Source organism: Patella vulgata, chromosome 4, assembly GCF_932274485.2.
Source record: "Patella vulgata chromosome 4, xgPatVulg1.2, whole genome shotgun sequence".
Lineage (NCBI taxonomy): Eukaryota > Metazoa > Mollusca > Gastropoda > Patellidae > Patella > Patella vulgata.
The window spans coordinates 52,407,204-52,424,543 of record NC_065882.2 but is presented as its reverse complement, the minus strand read 5'-3'; the positions used below and the strand labels follow the sequence as shown (position 1 = coordinate 52,424,543).

Below are 17,340 nucleotides of genomic sequence, written 5' to 3'. Positions count from 1 at the left end.
TATTAGGAAAAATAAAAGTCAATTGAAATTCTGTGAATATAGCTAAGTCTTCTGTTAGATTTGTTAATTTGAATAATTTTTGGACTAGTATACTTTTTGGTAATACTAATTTTATTGTATGTGATCTGAAAGTCCTTTTTTGAGAGCTTAATCTGGAATAATGTGTCTTTAAATTGTCATTTATATCATTCATTTGTTTAAAATGAGCTGTGTTTAGTGTACCAGACTACAGTTTCGATACCATCTAAGCACTTCAATGCACTGGTTTTGAAAAATCTCAAATTCTTGACCCACTCAGTCTGCTGTAATTAGTAAATTAACAAAATTAAATATTTTCTTTACATGTAATGCTTTTCCAAAATGTCAGTGTCAAAAACTAATTAATAGGATATAGTACAGAATGTTGAGAGATTTATTGACTTGTTTAAAAAGAAATTCACTTGTTGTGTTTTCAAAACAAGTATGGTATTTCCTCAATGCAACAAGGCATCATTCACTTATCATGCGCATGAAGTAAAAGTAATAGATGTTGTGGAAAAATAAATACACCAAACTAAAAAAAGATGTCTTGGCAAGATGTCTGTAATTAGAAGTACAGTAACTAAATAAAGAACATTGTGATATCATGTTCTTGTCTGTGATATAGCCTCAGTGGAAGCGGACATAAAATACAACTAACTCACACATCATATTTGTCTCATACAATATTATCTGAATTTCAGTGTCAACAGTATTCATTATTTTCTTGTAATATTTACACTCATACATCTATTACCTTTTATAGAGACATCTTTTTCAACAGTTTTTTATATTATATTCCTCTGCAACCAGGTAACCAAGGGATGACCCAATTGCCAATGTGATTGTTCAGACTTCAGACTCTTTGCTTTCTGTAGCAACTCCAGACAATAACAATAATTTCAGAATTAAAACTTTTTATAAATTTAAATATTTACACATCTCAGGCTTTTCCTTTTATTAATAATCCACAGGTTGAAAATTATTTTGAGAAAATGGGCTTGTATGATTTCAAATACGGTACTGTACAGTTACCTTGTATCCTAAAGTTAAAACATGATTTTTTGATTAATCATTAGAGCACAACTAAGATTTAAATTGCCGTAGAAATTTTCCTTATTCCTTATTAATTGTTGTGATTATATTTTTAGCTCAAATACATGAATCCCAACACAGGTATATAGCATTTAATAATGACACACTGAAATTCATGAATGGGATTGACAAGTTTCAGAGGTTGAATTCATTTGGACAAATATTTTTTGAACCAGACTTGTTGGTGGCATACAGCTAATGACCAGACTTGAGTCCTATAAATATATATGAAATTATCTTGAATTCTTTCATTTTGATCTTTGTTTAAATCCACACCCATGTCCCTCGTTCATGCAACTAAACTTCTGTTCAGGCCTCCTTTCATGTGATCTCATGTGATCAGCGTAGAATTATATATTGAAGTGTAGTTAAGAACAGAAAATTGCTATTCCCATGTAAGATGTTTAGAGGTTATTTTGTATGGTTGTGACTATGCAGGGAGTGTTTTCTATAACCTATGTTTCATCAAGTTGAATAAGGTGTGGAGTTTAATTTTCAATGGTTTGAGGCGAAGGTAAAGCCCCTAGCAATAAATATAGAAAGTCAGTCAAACATTTAACAAACCATTAAACAATAGCAACCTGTTAATAATCGTAAACAGACTTCTTTGAATCACAATCTTTACAGTCTTGATTCAAATTACTGCAGTTCTATTTACTTGTGTTTAGTTTTGAAATGAGAGGTAGATTAACTCTTGCAATGAAACGAAACATAAAATACCCTTGTGGCCTTATTTAACATCTGAAATAAGAACATATTGGTCTGGAGTTGTCTTCCTCCTTTCCTAGTCCATTTGATGGCTTCTAGGATTGACCTGTTGACCACCAGGGAGTCAGACAGAGAAAGTCCTTTTTGTCAATTTTTCCCTTACCTTCTATGCTTGGAAGGTTTTCTTTATTCAAATTTTATTTGCCTTTCCAAAGGTGCATTTCTGATCTTCTGTGACTTATTTATGCAGAGCTTTGTACAAGACAATAGACCTACCATATATTGATAATTCTAAAACCTAATGAAAATGAGTGCATTATCCATTTCTGGCACTGTTGCCACCAAACAGCCATGAAACAAGTCATACATTTCAGACTACCGGGTACTATTATAGTTATGCCTCTCATCTATTTGGCTTAGAAATATTTTTATGTACACAAAACATGTTTAAATATTTTCAGAGTATAAATGTCTAGACCACCCATTTTTAAAAAAATTATTTTGATACAGGTTATTAGTTTCTAAAATAAAAGTGTGAAACTTAAGTCAAGAGAAATTTATGTTGTTAGTTTTAGCTGTAATCTTACAAGGTACATAGTAAAGTACAAACAGTTTTGTTGATAGGTTTTAGTATTTAAATAGACTGGTACATAAATGTACAGTATATGAGTATTGGTGTAGTATGTCTATATAGATGTTGTGTGTTACCTACAAAAGAAACAGGACTCCTTCAGTATGTGGCATAGTAAGATACAGGTACTTACTACTTATGCTATTATACTTTTAACTCTTAAAATCTAGGTTATAAAGACACTTCCAGGAAATTATTCTCTCATCATTGATTTTGAATATTGAAATACATACAGAAGTTTTTTCTGTGTGTATATCACAATACTGTATTGCGTATTGATTTTTATATGATGATACTAAATTGTATATTGGAGATGTATATTAACAGTGTTTATTGAATACAGAAGTTATTTCTGTGTATATCATGATACTGCATCATAAATTAGGTACATGTATGTATATTAACAATGTTTATATCGAATAGATGTACATAATTTATTTCTGTGTATAACTCCATGATACTCCATTGCATATTACAGTATTAAGAAATGTATATTCAGAAGGTTTATTTTATACAGCAGTTCCTTCAGTGTGTATTATCATATTCCATTGTGTATTAAGAAATGTATTTAGGATTATAACCCATTATACATTTTCAGTGTGAACTTCAATTACATATTCAAAATTCTGTGGGGGTATTTCTCCCAATGATTTTCATTTATTATTATTTTTTAATAAAAGAAAAATAAACATTGATATTACTGTTACATTGTCAATTCAAAAGTGAATTAAGCCATTTCCTCTGCTCAACAATATGGAGGAGTTAAATAATAATAAATTAATCATTAAAAATACATTATGGGAGATTAGATAACGAGTTGGCAGTTCTCACTATAAGAGTTAAAAACTAGATAATGTAAAGGCAAATTGCTGAAAACTTTCAGTCAAATTGATCCACTATGAACCGAGAAATAAGCGATCAAAAGTTCTGCATAGCCTCGGTCATTATTACTAAAGTCGGTACGACAAAAATCAGTCTCGATTATCCATTTAATCGTTAAATCGAGAAGGAAAGTTATGCACCAAATCAGATCATAATCCATCAAATATCTCAGGCTAGCGTTGACATCGAGAGTTGATTATGGTCTGGATACGTTATTTAATGTCTGATTAATAGTTTGTATAACATTTCAGGCCTAAAGAAAGACCTACAATAGGCAGATTTAGCTCTTGCATAATGTATGTTTAAGCCTGATCTATAAGCAAATGAAGAAATGCAATTTATTTGGCAAATAGATTTTAATGCGAAAATTAATCTACATTTCTTAATATAGAATAGAACAGCAAGCCATGCAAATGTCTTTGTTAAAATGAGTTTGTCAACTGTTTGTCAACTCCTTTGAATATAAATTGAGCAAAAGCAGGTGTGCATGATACACAGATATAAATATTGTTATGCGAATATTTTTATATTGAACTACTACTACCTGTTGGCTATTAACTACATTGTAGGATAAAAACATCATATCTATCATAATAAAACTATATCGTATAAATCATGTCATACATTATTCACTTTCTACCACCATAATATTTACCCCCGTGAAAACTCAAATACACCAATAATAAAAGACCTTCATTCAAAATTTTAGCATTATTTTGAGAATAGATATTGTGAATGTCAGTCTACAGTTGTTTTCTATTGTGTTTATTTCTCATGTTTAAATATGTATTTAAGTAGATTTACATGTATAAGGAAGTACTGTCCTAGTTGTATTTTATTCAATTAAAAACCTTTAGTTCCTGGATTAATGAGCCTAAAAATACAAAAGGCCTTTCTTATATTTGAATGAGGAAATTAAAACTGTGTTAGATATTTTTAAACATTATCAGCTCATTAACCATTGTTACTCTTGATATACATTATAAGTGATCGTTTTCATTGGTCTACTAGGTTTGCTGGTAGACTAATCAGAATATTAGATATAATGTTTTTACTTCAAACTTCTACTAAACCTGTAACTGTTAATAGATCTCTCAAATGAACATCAATTAAGCATTCATAAATATTTAATTTATTTTCAATCCTAAGCTACATTTACAGATAAATCATTTGAGTTGAAATTTTGAGGTAACTGTCTCAAGTTGTAACAACATTATACAAAGACCAAGTTAGTTGATAAAGTCTGTTTATATATTTAGTTTATTTCTAAGTAGGAGACTTTCTAACTGATCATAAGAACACTCGTTTGTCAGTGAAGCAGTAGTTAATGAGCGAATAATCTTTGTAACCATTGCTTAAGGAATATGATTTTAGCATGAAAGTAAATGCTTTATTCATTCTCACTGTGCAGTTAAAATATTATGCCATGATGCTCCTTGCTTATGATTTATGTTTTAGAAAAAAGTTAAAAATATGCTAATTGTCATTATATTATTTGATGATTACAAGTTTGTCAAATTAATTATAGATTATAATTATGAAGCATCATAGTTCATTGTATGTTCTTTTTAAAGGCAATTTGATCAGCCTGTTTAAAAAACTGAAATTACAGTAGAGGGAAAGTGTATAGAAGTTGACAGTAGGAACAAGTTATTTGTTGATGAATTGGTTTGTGTTGTTTATTTGTTTGACCTGGGGTTGTATCAGGTTTTGGCTAGTGTTAATGAATTACATGTTACAAATACAGTATCTAATCCTTCCCCTTCCTAAAGGCATGTCAAGTCTTATCATTACCTTAATTTAAATAGTACTCAAGATTTTTGTCAATGTTTCCCGCATTTTAACAGTAAGACTGTTAACTATCCTTACATATATTATTAATACTTTGTTTCCTTTTATTTTGGTTCTATTTTTAAGTTCATATCACGATATGGACTGCCTTTTGCATTGTTGTTGGGGGAGGGGGTTTTACAATCTTTATCTGGTCGAATGTATACCATTGAGTTTGTTCTTCCAGGAGGTCCCTGGATTTTCTCTCATAGCTAAATACCCCTACACGCAAGCGAATTATTGAAATAAAATTATTATACAATATGTTAGTCCTGAAATAAAGTAGTTTGTTTCCAGTGAGAGTTAAACATTTCACAGTCTCTTTCTTTGATTTGGTAACTGACATAACTGATAGATGACAAGCCTCTTTTGGAAGTTGTTGCTGATGAAAATAATTTCTTTTAATGGGTTGAATGGGTAGATCAAATCAAAGAGTGATACATTTGAGATATTTATCATTGTGGAGAATTCTGCCAGAGACCTGATTTCTGCTCCCTCAAACAAACTGATCAAATTAGTGTAATGAGATAACTAGTATTTCCATACCTTGCACGTAAAGTGAAGTATTTCTAGCAATTCAAGTTATTGTTCTTTAAAAATATATATAATATAGGGGATAATAAGTGTGAAAAGTTGAGACAACTCACAAATAAGGGTCAGAGAATCAGCTCAAAATTGGACCAAAATTTCATAGCTACATGTACATGTATAGTAACTGCCACATATACCAGTCAGATTTATTAGAATGTTTCATACACATACATATGTAAGTATTAAATCTTTATGTATGTAAACCCAAACCTGGACATTGGCCTGGATGATCTCATGCAGGTGGGAGTTGTTTTGTTTTAATCTGCCCACATTACTCATACTGACTCTTATAATTAAGTCGTCTGTAAATTTAAAGAGGCTTGACCATCCAACATCATACTGTAGAATTTGTTGTATCATTCTTTGCATTTTTAAGGGTATAGATTTTTATCACTGATTTTTATAAGCTCACATGGAAATGTGGACATATATTGCTGTCGCCCCCATCCGTCCGTCGTCCACAATTTCATGTGAATGCTCTAACGCCAAAAGTTATCTGATTGTTTTAAAAATGTGCAATTTGAAAGATTTTGTCAGCGATATTTTATCCTACTCTGCAATTTGCTGCATTCGATAAAATCTACATTCACCAACAAAAAGTTCACAGTGGTTAATTGGTCAAATATGGCATAAATTTAGCATTTGACTTCCCTAAAATGCTTCATTAATTATAATTAAAATATTAGATATCTGGATTGGGCTCCCTTTAACTTTACTGTGTATCTGTATAGAGGAATTTAGTCATTGACCACCATGTAGTGAGATTTAATAGCCAGTAATAAAGATAGAGGATTGGTAGTTGTGAACTAATCCTTAAACCATAAATCTAGCTCTTAGCCAAGACCTGAACCCTTCATAAGTACCCCCTGGTGTGTAATGAGCTTGGTGGAAGTTACACAGACAGTGTAACAATGTATATGTAAAAAGTATATATATAGAGAAACTGACCAGCATACTGCAAGCCTATGTTGTTATGTCTTGAGTCCACTCCACCTGGGTTCTAAATAAACATAGCCCCTCCATTCATCTTTGCAAGAGCTAAGTCAATAAAATAAACCTACCATGTTAAACTAATGTCCAGTACAAACACCACTCAATAACTTCAAATAGTTGGACGGCTGTATGGATACCCTAGATAGTTGTCAAATTAGGCACGCTGGACCCTGTTTGATTTAGTAGGCAAATATCTTCAACAATGAAAATGGTTAATTATGATCTTAAAATTGTTGGTTTTTAGTCTGAGAATGCACAGTTCCTGCTTGATAAACATGCAGATATGATTTATTCTTTCATAGGGTACATGTAGATGCCATTTTACTTTTCCTCCGCTCCAGGAGAAGACCCATGGAACTTAATGATTATTATTTTAAGTCAAGCATATGACTAGGGGTAACCTTTCAGGCTTAATGGTAGCAGCATGTTGTAAATATGTAAAAAGCAATGGCTAATTGTTTTGCAGTTATTTGACTATTCAATTAAAATAGTGCTGCTGTGAAATGTTATATTGTTTATCTTATCATCTATCATCATCTCCATCATAAACATCAGTTGTTCAGTTAACATCAAAGGAATGTATGGATTGTATTGTTTTATCTAATTTTGGCATGGATATAAAAATTGTTAGGGTTCTATAGAACATTTATTTTCTATTGTTGGCTTATCTTGTGATTTCATCACAACAGATGTTGTATATGTTGGGAGATTTGTTAATGAATTAACTGAAAAATTTGTATAATTGTTTAAATGGAGACTATGTGTGACAATCATTTAGTATTTTTATACATTTAGTCTGATATAGCAGTCATTATATTTATAATGTTGCCTTTACCCCTGATCTGGATAAAAAGTATAACAGTGCAATTGTCATTCAGTAGTTTCCAGGTTCCTCAATATTAATGAGGATTTGACACAAAGGGTTCTTCACATCACTGCATTTGGACAACAAAAAAATACTGAAATTCAATTTAATATTATTTTTTTTTAACTAATAACAAAATATATTGGTTTCTTCTTTAAATTATCTAATTATAGCTAAGCTTTATTGTGATAAAGGGATAGATGTATTGACGATCTTATCTTTTATTGTGAACTTCTACAACTGGAACTTTTCCAACTCAACAAGTCTGAGATTTTTGACTTGATGAATTGGCATAACATAAATAGATTTATTGCATATTTACGTGTATTGTATAGTCGTTTTTTCATGCTTTCGTCAGTTTATTTAACTAAGAAAATACACAAAATTGTATTGCCCTGGAGTTTTTATTTAAGAATTGGTTATTTTGGAGAACGACACATTTAATACTAAATATAATTTATTCTAGATTGAATAGAGTGATTGACTCGAGGCAGGAGCGTATTATAAAATACATGACACTTGGATATCAGATATTTATATCGCGAGTTATTTTTTATGTTGGTTTTTTTCCTTCTTGTTGCAATTTTATAATAATGAGCTTGAATGTTAAATTTACATATAAAATAAAATTAAATGCAGCTATAAAAAAGACATATGTTTAAGTCTTTTATCTCATTCATTTAGTTTGCCGGAGTTATTTGGTCGCCTCCCTCAGTTATGATAGCATGTAACAGTTAATAAATAGCCTGTATATACTGGTGTCAGTAATAAAGAGCCAGAACATTTTGAAGCAAACCAAGGTTATTAATAGCATTTTCTCTTCAAATAGGGAACCCTGACAACCCTTTATTCCATGAAGTTCAAAATAGAATTTTAAAACCTTGGATAGCAAATTAAATTTTAAAACACGATTAACAAATTTTAAATTTTGCTATGCATTTTTATATTTGAGTGTTCCCAGAGATTGTTCAGATTTGTTTATCAATAGCCTAGATGATGCATTTATGTACAGAGCATAGCTGGCTTTATTTATAACCTCTTGGGATTATTCTTGATTCTTTTGTTTTCACCAACTTCGGGAAGGTTCTGTACCTAAGTGAAATAAAGATCAACATGGTTCCAAAATGATTTAGCACTAGTTGCACACAGTAAGTCATAAATCTGTCTGCTTGACTGTAAATATCGTAGTTGATTTACAGCTTTTAATTGTTGATAGGAGAGTAAATTTGGGTTAAAATACTTAAAATGGTTGGCATACTGTAGTTTTGACCTAGAGTAGATGAGATGGTGTTATCAGCAGGGAGACAGCCATTTGATACAGTATGATGTACTTCCCATAATACTTAATATGTAGCTGGTTTCCTGTATATAACAGTATACTTATATCAGTTATATATATGTACCAGGATAAACAATATCCTCTCCTATATCCTCATTTCTTTATGCTTATTTATTAAAGAGAGGGTACAATATTCTTTATTTTCATTTATTAAAGGGAGGGTACAATATTCCTTCCTATATTCCCATTTCTTTACTCTTATTTATTAAAGAGAGGGTACAATATTTCCTCCTATATTATCATTTTGAGTATAGACTATTAAAATGAGTTCTAATTTGGTGAGAGCGATTCATTATATCAATACACTGTCTGTCACATGGACTATTAGGCTAAGTAGCACTAAGCAATTTGACTGGTCAAGACTTAGGAACATAACACTTCTGCTTTTAATTGAGGTATAGATGTTCATTAGGTGAATGTCTTGACTGAGTTTAATGATTAATTTTTCAAATTAAAGCTAAGCAGAGCTAAGCAATTTCGTTGGTCGATGCTTTGGAACAAGATAACCAATAACTGATGGAGAGTGATGAAACTTAGTTTATAGGTTCACTCACTACCAGGTACTTCAAAACCTTGACTGTGAACATTTTATGCTTAGACTAAGCATAGACAACCAGTTTGATTACACAATACTTTTGAAAAAGATAGATTTGCAATTAATTAATATGTTTCGTCTGTTTTTGGGGTTTTTTTTAATTTTAGCGGGGGACATCAGCATCACTGTTGGCTTGTTTTACCCTCCTTTATGAAAGGGAAGGTACAAGTAGAACCACCTTCTTTTGTTTCTCTGTATAAAAAAGAAAGTTTGTTCGTGGGTTTGCTACCAAATAGTTCAGCGTATAAATTTTAGGATAACATATTAATAATCAGTTTTATACACCCACAGAGACGCCTAAACATTTTCCAGGATTTCCGATAATTACTGCCAGAGTTATAGCCCTTGATTACTTAGAAAAATCTTGCGGATGCTCTACAGACCATAGTTATCATTCGATTGACTTTAAATTTATACTTATACTTCAAGGTCTTGAGATGAACAAGAAAATTGATTTTCAATGATTTTTGATAATTTGAACAGCTAAATCTATGATATTAATTGTTTTGTATACAAGCCAAACAAATTCTAATGATTTCTGAGTTATTACTTAATGATTTATTACTCTTAATCAGATTTTGGTGTATTGTAAATGTTTCATCACTGACAAAAAAAGATCTGTGACAACTCTTGTTAACTGCTCGGACGACTTACATGTAGCTACTGTGGGCATATGTTTTATTGTCTGGCAACCTATCTTTTTACAAGGATTTTAATGGTGCCATTTATTTAGTATTTGGTGCAGTATAGAATGATAAAATTGACAATTAATGATCAATCCGTTATTTGAGAATGTACTATATTTTTGTAGACAGGCCCATTACCTTCAGGAAAACTCTTTATTTTTCTGGCAAATTTTTAACTCAAATAGAAGACAGTCCAAATTCAGAATTTGAGCTATCAATCACACCCTCAAGTCACATGTTTATAAGGTATTTACAAATTGCTTGAAGAAACACCATATTGGGGGAGTGGGGGAAGATTAACATGGCTGTGATGACTAGTCTGGGCCTGTGGTGAACTCATACCAATATTGTAAATGATGCAATGTTGAGATTGTATATGATATACATGTTACAAAATATATGCAGTAACAGATCGTTTAAAAATAATTTCTGCATTTTGAATCAATGCATTTACCAGTAAGTTGATAATTGTGCAACAATAGACTCCTGCTGGAAATCCCTGGCAAAAGCATAACTGTCTTTCACAATAGATCAAGAATACTCCCCCCCCCCCAAATATATATATATATATATATATATATATATATATATTCACAGCTATATTAATCACTTCTACATAAATGACTATAGCAGTAATAATGTGATTTTAAATGATGATACCATATATTTAATGTATTTATTTTCTGTTGTAGAAATTACCATGTATTCTACTACCTACTGGCTGGAGCTGATGATACTGAGAGACATTCCTTACATCTGACAAAACCTGAAGAATATAACTATCTTTCATGTGTATGTATTAAAACAAAATAGTAAATGATTGCAAATCTTGCCACCTTGAATTTTTTTTTTACCAAATTAGGGTTGTGTACTGAATTTAACTCTCCTGTCCCACTGACCTAATTTTCGATCAGAATCTTGAAATATGAGCTTTTAAATTTTTTTGACTTTTTGGAGGGAGAAATTATTATAAAACAGCAGTTTGTTGATCAGCAATTATTCCAGGTGAAGATCATCAAGTAAACAATAACAAACAACTAGAGAGTAGTATGCAGTTTACTTAGACCATGATGTATTCTCTCACCGTGGACGTATATTGCAACATTTCTGTATATTTTGGAATATGGGAAAAATCATTATTTTGTTCAAACAAATTTTGGCAATGGAAAATTTTGTATGCATTTTTCCATAGATGACAAAATACACAAGATGTTGCAAGGAATATTTTTTAACTATTAAAATTTGAGTAAGATCTCTGCAGATAAAGCAAAATGGTTTTTGTCCAGTAGGCAAACACTTGAATAAATCAACAAACTGTAAAAATCAACATCATTTGACAGTCTCAAGTTGTAAAAGTCAAGAATAAACTGTTGAAACCAATATTTATTGAGTCAAACATCATGTTGATTAAGTAACGGTTCAATGTATAACAAGATAACTGACACTTCTTTTAGGAATCATTACATCTTAGTTTTAAACTAGTTTGATATTGGGATAATAAAACCTGTAGTTACAGAAAGTGGAGTCCTAATGTTTGTATAATTCAGTATTGTGTGGATTTCCCCTCCCCACCATTGTTCTTTATAAATGGCTGTCGTGGATTATTGTACGCCCACATGGAAATGTGGACGTATATTGCTATCGCCCCACGGTCCGTCATCCACAATTTCATGTGAACAATCTTACACCAATAATTATCATCCAATTGTTTTAAAATGTTGTTTACATTAGTAAGATGAAGAATCCTATTTAATTTCTATAATTTCCATTCATTACGTCTGGAGTTATGGCCCTTGTTTCATTTTGTTGAACATTGTGAACACTCTAATGCCAAAAGTTATCATCCAATCTTTGTGAAATTTCTCTTTGTTGCATCTTGTAAGCGCTCTAACATCAAAAGTTATCTGCTGATCTGTATGAAATTTATATGCGTCAATTAAATTAGTAAAAATAAGAATCGTATTGAATTTCAGCAATATCTGTTTATTATGTCTATGTTATAGCAATTGTTTCTGTTGTGAAACAGAGGTCTATTGAATTTCAGCAATTTCCGTCAATTATTTCTAGAGTTATGGCCCTTGTTTTACTTTTTAAACCTTGTGAACGTTCGAATGACAAAAGTTATCATCCGATCTTATGAAATCTATTTGCATAATTTGAATTAGTAAAACGAAAAAGCCTGTCAAATTTCAAAATTTTCTGTAAATTACTTCCATAGTTAAGACACTTATTTCTGATTGTAGAACCTTGTGAACCCCCAAACGACAAAAAATATATTCTGATCTGTATGAAATTGTCTTGTAAATCTGTGGCAACCCTTGTCGACTGCTCGGACGATTTAGTTGCTGTGTGTGTATGTTTCGTTGCCTGGCAACCTATATTTTTAAAAATGTATATTGTTTGACTATTGAACCAAAATTCTATTTAATTTGTATACGGTTAAATTATTTTATAAGAGGTTTATTTGTTTTACAGAGTAATTGTGTGATTCTTGAAGGAACAGATGAAAAATATGAATTTGCTCGACTTAAACAGTCCATGGAGATGGTGGGATTTTCTCCAGAAACACAAAGAAGGTATAATAGGATAATGTACATTTAATATGTATCAAACCAGTATAAAATTGTGTGCTTTATTATCGGATGTTAAACTGAATTAGCACTGTCATCAAAGGCAGACTTGGAGAAGAATCGGATATGTTCTTGAGATATTTTTAATGCTAGCAGCTTCAAATATTGGCCTATTTCATCACCAGTTAAGAACAAAATGTCACCTTCGTGTAGAATTTTTAATTTTAAACTCTAACCTCCGGCTACTGTATCTCAGTAAGCTCTACATTCACTAATGTTCAAAGATCAATATATGCACTCCCAGGTTTTTTAGCGATGATTAAGAATCATTAATACAGATCAGCAACCAATGAGAAAACCCTCAAGCTCAATAGGTCAAATGGTTTACTCTTAAATTAACTCTAAAACTTGAGTCATGTCCTGTTATTATTAACTAAAATGATGAATATATCATATATGAAAATATATTCAATAACTTGGTTACTATATTACAAAAAAATATAACCAGTGAGACCCACACTGCACATAAACAAACACCAACCGACCAAACCTGCTGGCAAGACACACAGCCCACAGACATTGAGGCCACAAACAACAAAAGTTTTATCAAATCAAGGGAATGGATTTGGGGGCAGTCACAGGCTTCAGTCAAAAGGAAAACAAACTCACAGCAAGGGAAACAATCCATATTTCCTAAACATATTATTCCCGTGCAAGTCATGATGGACTGTGTGTTCACAAGACATCTCAGTGTCAGCACATTAAAGAAAACAGTTTATAAACTATTCTCTTTATAGAAATGAGACAAAAAAGCCAAATTAGTAGGATATCAAGGACTTAAAATAGTTATCAATAGGGATCAAAATTTAAGTAGCCTATTTGAAAACTATATGCATGTATTAAATACACAGTTGGGGCATATATTATTTTCCAAAAGAAAGTTATATTATTGTTTGGGTGTATATAATATATTAATCTGTTATAAAATAGAGGCCTGAAAAAGTGACAAACTACTGACATATCAAAATAGCTACAGTGTAGATTATAATGATAAATCATTCTAGTTGATAAACTGACAGACTAATTAAACTTTAGATCTACATCATCAATTAGATGAATATGTAACATAACCTAATTGATCTTTATTTCCCTTAGGCTCCATCTTTCTCACTCTTAGACACTGATAATAAATATAATTATCTCATCCTAAAATTTGTATTTATTTAATTATTTAGGGCATTTGTTAATTGAAATTTGTATTTTTCTTACAGAATTTTCAGTGTTTTATCTGCTGTTCTCCATTTGGGTAATATAGAATTTAAAAAGGTCAGTTATGCTTACCAATCCTTTTATACTGCCATCAGTATCCTCCCATATTTAATGATGAAATTTAGATTTACAAAAAGACATTTTATTAAACACAAAACGAAGAACAAAATTCCCAATAACCTTTTTGAAACCTTTCTCTGTCTGGGCTCCATTTATATCGCTATAGCTATATATTTGATTTACATGTACCAGTACATAATTCATTTATACATGAAGCTGCCCCCCAATAAATCAATAATTTGAAAAACAGATATTATGCAATGTATTGCAATACGATATTTGGCATATCAGTATTTCATTCTACTTTCATTTTGTTTGAAAATAGACTTTTGGTGATTGTTTTTATTCTCTGTTCATCAAACATACTTTCTATGATTTAATTCATTAAAATTCAATTAAGCAATAGTCCAAAAAAAGTTTGTATAAATTATTGGTGATTTCAGATATATATTTAAAGGAGCTAAATCGCTAACATTTGGGATCTAGAAATTCACAAAAGTGGGTCGCAACACATACAATACTGTAATATGAATGTATATAAACTGATTTACATTTAATAGTTTCCGTTTTTACTCCAATTTCAAATCAGTTATGTTCGGCGAAATAAGTCAGCAATCTCAATCGAGTGCAAATTTCTAGCGTCTAGTTATTCTAGTCTACATAACTCCATTTGTTTTTGGTGCAATGTGTCTAGCCTCGTCCCTCGAGTCTCTCAATACAACTGGGGCTGGAGCGCATTATGGTACACGATTCGTGTACCAATGTTAAAAAAATTATTTTATCTTAAATATCGGATATCAGAAGCTCATCTTTTCCCGGTAAGTTTACATCATCAATGTTGATTTAAATTGACCAATAATTCGATGTCGAAGATTTTGGAGGATTTTGAGTTACGGACTTAGGTCCTTTAATGTAGGCCTACTGAACATTCTGCACAAAGAGAACTAACTACTTCGAGAATAATTAATCTCTGCCCAGAATGACCACCATATCTCAAAATTAGTATATTATTTTGTAATGCAGTTTAACTCCATTTCACATCTGTTATACACACAAAGACTAAATAAAACTTCTCTATATGGAAGCGAAATGATACTTCTCACAATTCGTGAAGTATACTTAGTGTTTTCGACTAAGGAATTAAAATGTCGGTCAACTAGCTTAGTGTTCTCAACCGGAGCTAGTTGTAGACACAGTGTAAGTTTAGTATGCCTGAATCTGAAATTATATTTTGGTGTTTTACAAGCATTCTAATTCCAAAATTCCATTAGAAAATTTCTACAAATATATGAACGAAATTGTTTTTATCAAAACCTGATCAATGAAATATAGGGTTTTCCCCCTTGAAAATGGATTTTATTATATACCGGTAATGCGATAGTATTGGAATACGGATGACTGTATTACAATATATTACAATGTGATTTTTAGTTGAATACACAATCTCTTTTGTTAAACAGATCCATGTTATTTAGTAATTCAGTTGTTAGGAAATGCATATGCATGGCAAAATCATGAATGAATACTCAGTAAATACGGTTATTCCTACTACAAGAATATGCAACAAGCTGTTTATTTTTACTAAAGGGACATACTGTCGAATTTAAGATAAAAGGATCAAATACCATCTCTTCTAATTTATTATTTTCATGTGGTCAAACGAAGAATGTGAGCTAATCAAATTGTGTAATTATTTTAGTTTCTTATTATTTTTTTATGGAATTATGAGTTAATTAGATTATGTGTATTTATTTAGTTTCATATCATTTTTTTTTTATCATTTTGAACAATAAAAGATAAAAGATAAGAATATATTGTCATTTTTATTTCAGAAAGGAGATCAACACCATGATGAATCTGTATCAATTAAAAATGAAGATACAGTAGAAATAATCTCTAACTTACTTAAGGTAAAAAAATATGTGTGCTTCTTTTATTGTATCACAAAATATTACTTGTGTTGTGAAAATATGATAATCCACTGTGCATTAGTTTATTTGGTGAGGGTGGAGCAGGGTGCTTTTGTCATAGGGGATGCTCGATTATCAGTCCTGAATGTGATGAAATGACAGAACTGCCTATCAGTCCTGTTACTATTCTGTCAGTCCCCACAGCGGAGGTGGTGTGAGTAGAAATGTGACATAATTAAACACAACGAATATAGTTCAGCTGTCATTGTTAGTTGAGATATTTTTATATTTATATTCATATATATTTTATATATATGTAGCCTGAAATCCCCCTTCTAACTATTTTTGGAATTAAGAGAATTCAGTTCTGGAACGGTCAGTCGAGTTTCCCCATAGAAAATATCAAGTAGATAAAGGGAGATAATAACATGAAGCATAACATAGATTGACCTACCAGTGATTTTGCTATATACACGTTTCTCTCTGTAATGTATTCAACTGGTGATATTGTCTAATATCTGTGTCAAGCTAACTTCAATATTTTTCAGTTAGTCACTCTGATGATAAATAGAAAAATATCCTACAAATCTCTTTTCACCTCTGATTTATTTAATTTATCAGCTGTTATATAAATAGATTATGAGATTCCATTAGTTATAGGGATATTAATGTTTGTTTTCTACAGGTGAAAGAGAAAACTGTGATAGATGCTTTGACTCAGAAAAAAACAATAGCTGGTGGAGAAACAGTGGTTATTAATTATAAAATGGAAGATGTAAGTTGCTGTAGTTGTTTTAATTCATCGAACATCTTATTCACCCATATTACTGTTATGAGTGTTTGAAGTTTTGACAAAAATGTAGCATAGATTGTTTATTATCGTAGCAACAGTACTTGAGTCTCGATTTGTTTTTTTATATCGGTAAATTCTTAAATGGCTGCTGTGATGTAATCTACTTAACATCAGAGCCATCCGATGACCCAGAGTCAATAGATTATGGGTATTTTCTCTACTGAAAGTTGGGGGGTTGGATGACCGAATGGTTAGCACGTGCGTGCTGTATCATAAGGCCTGTCATTGAGTCAACTGGCGTGGTTTCGAATCCCCGGTTGTACGTGACAAGGAATAGGGTCGCCTGTCCAACCTCGTGGGTTTTCTCCAGGTCCTCCGGTTTCCTCCCACTGCTAAAGAACCCTACGCGCAAGCGAATTATTGAAATAAAATTAAACCAAATGTTAGTCCCGAAATGACCTAGTTTGTGTCGAGTGGACGTTAAACCCCATCTCTCTCTCTCTCT

At 31.3% G+C, this 17,340-nt stretch overlaps 1 protein-coding gene across 5 annotated transcripts in view; it reads left to right on the top strand.

Annotated features, from left to right (window-relative positions):
• LOC126818772 (unconventional myosin-IXa) overlaps window positions 1-17,340 on the top strand; it is a 79,396-nt gene that overhangs the window by 23,482 nt on the left and 38,574 nt on the right. For 4 of the 5 annotated variants that reach the window (XM_056100316.1, XM_056100314.1, XM_056100313.1 and 1 more), the window contains exons 5-9: window positions 10,926-11,025; window positions 12,709-12,809; window positions 14,075-14,129; window positions 15,965-16,042; window positions 16,728-16,817. In XM_056100316.1, the coding sequence (XP_055956291.1) occupies window positions 10,926-11,025; window positions 12,709-12,809; window positions 14,075-14,129; window positions 15,965-16,042; window positions 16,728-16,817 (424 nt within the window). Of the gene's footprint in view, window positions 1-2,472; window positions 2,578-10,925; window positions 11,026-12,708; window positions 12,810-14,074; window positions 14,130-15,964; window positions 16,043-16,727; window positions 16,818-17,340 lie in introns of those variants that run through there. The other variant, XM_056100317.1, reaches the window with a different exon arrangement.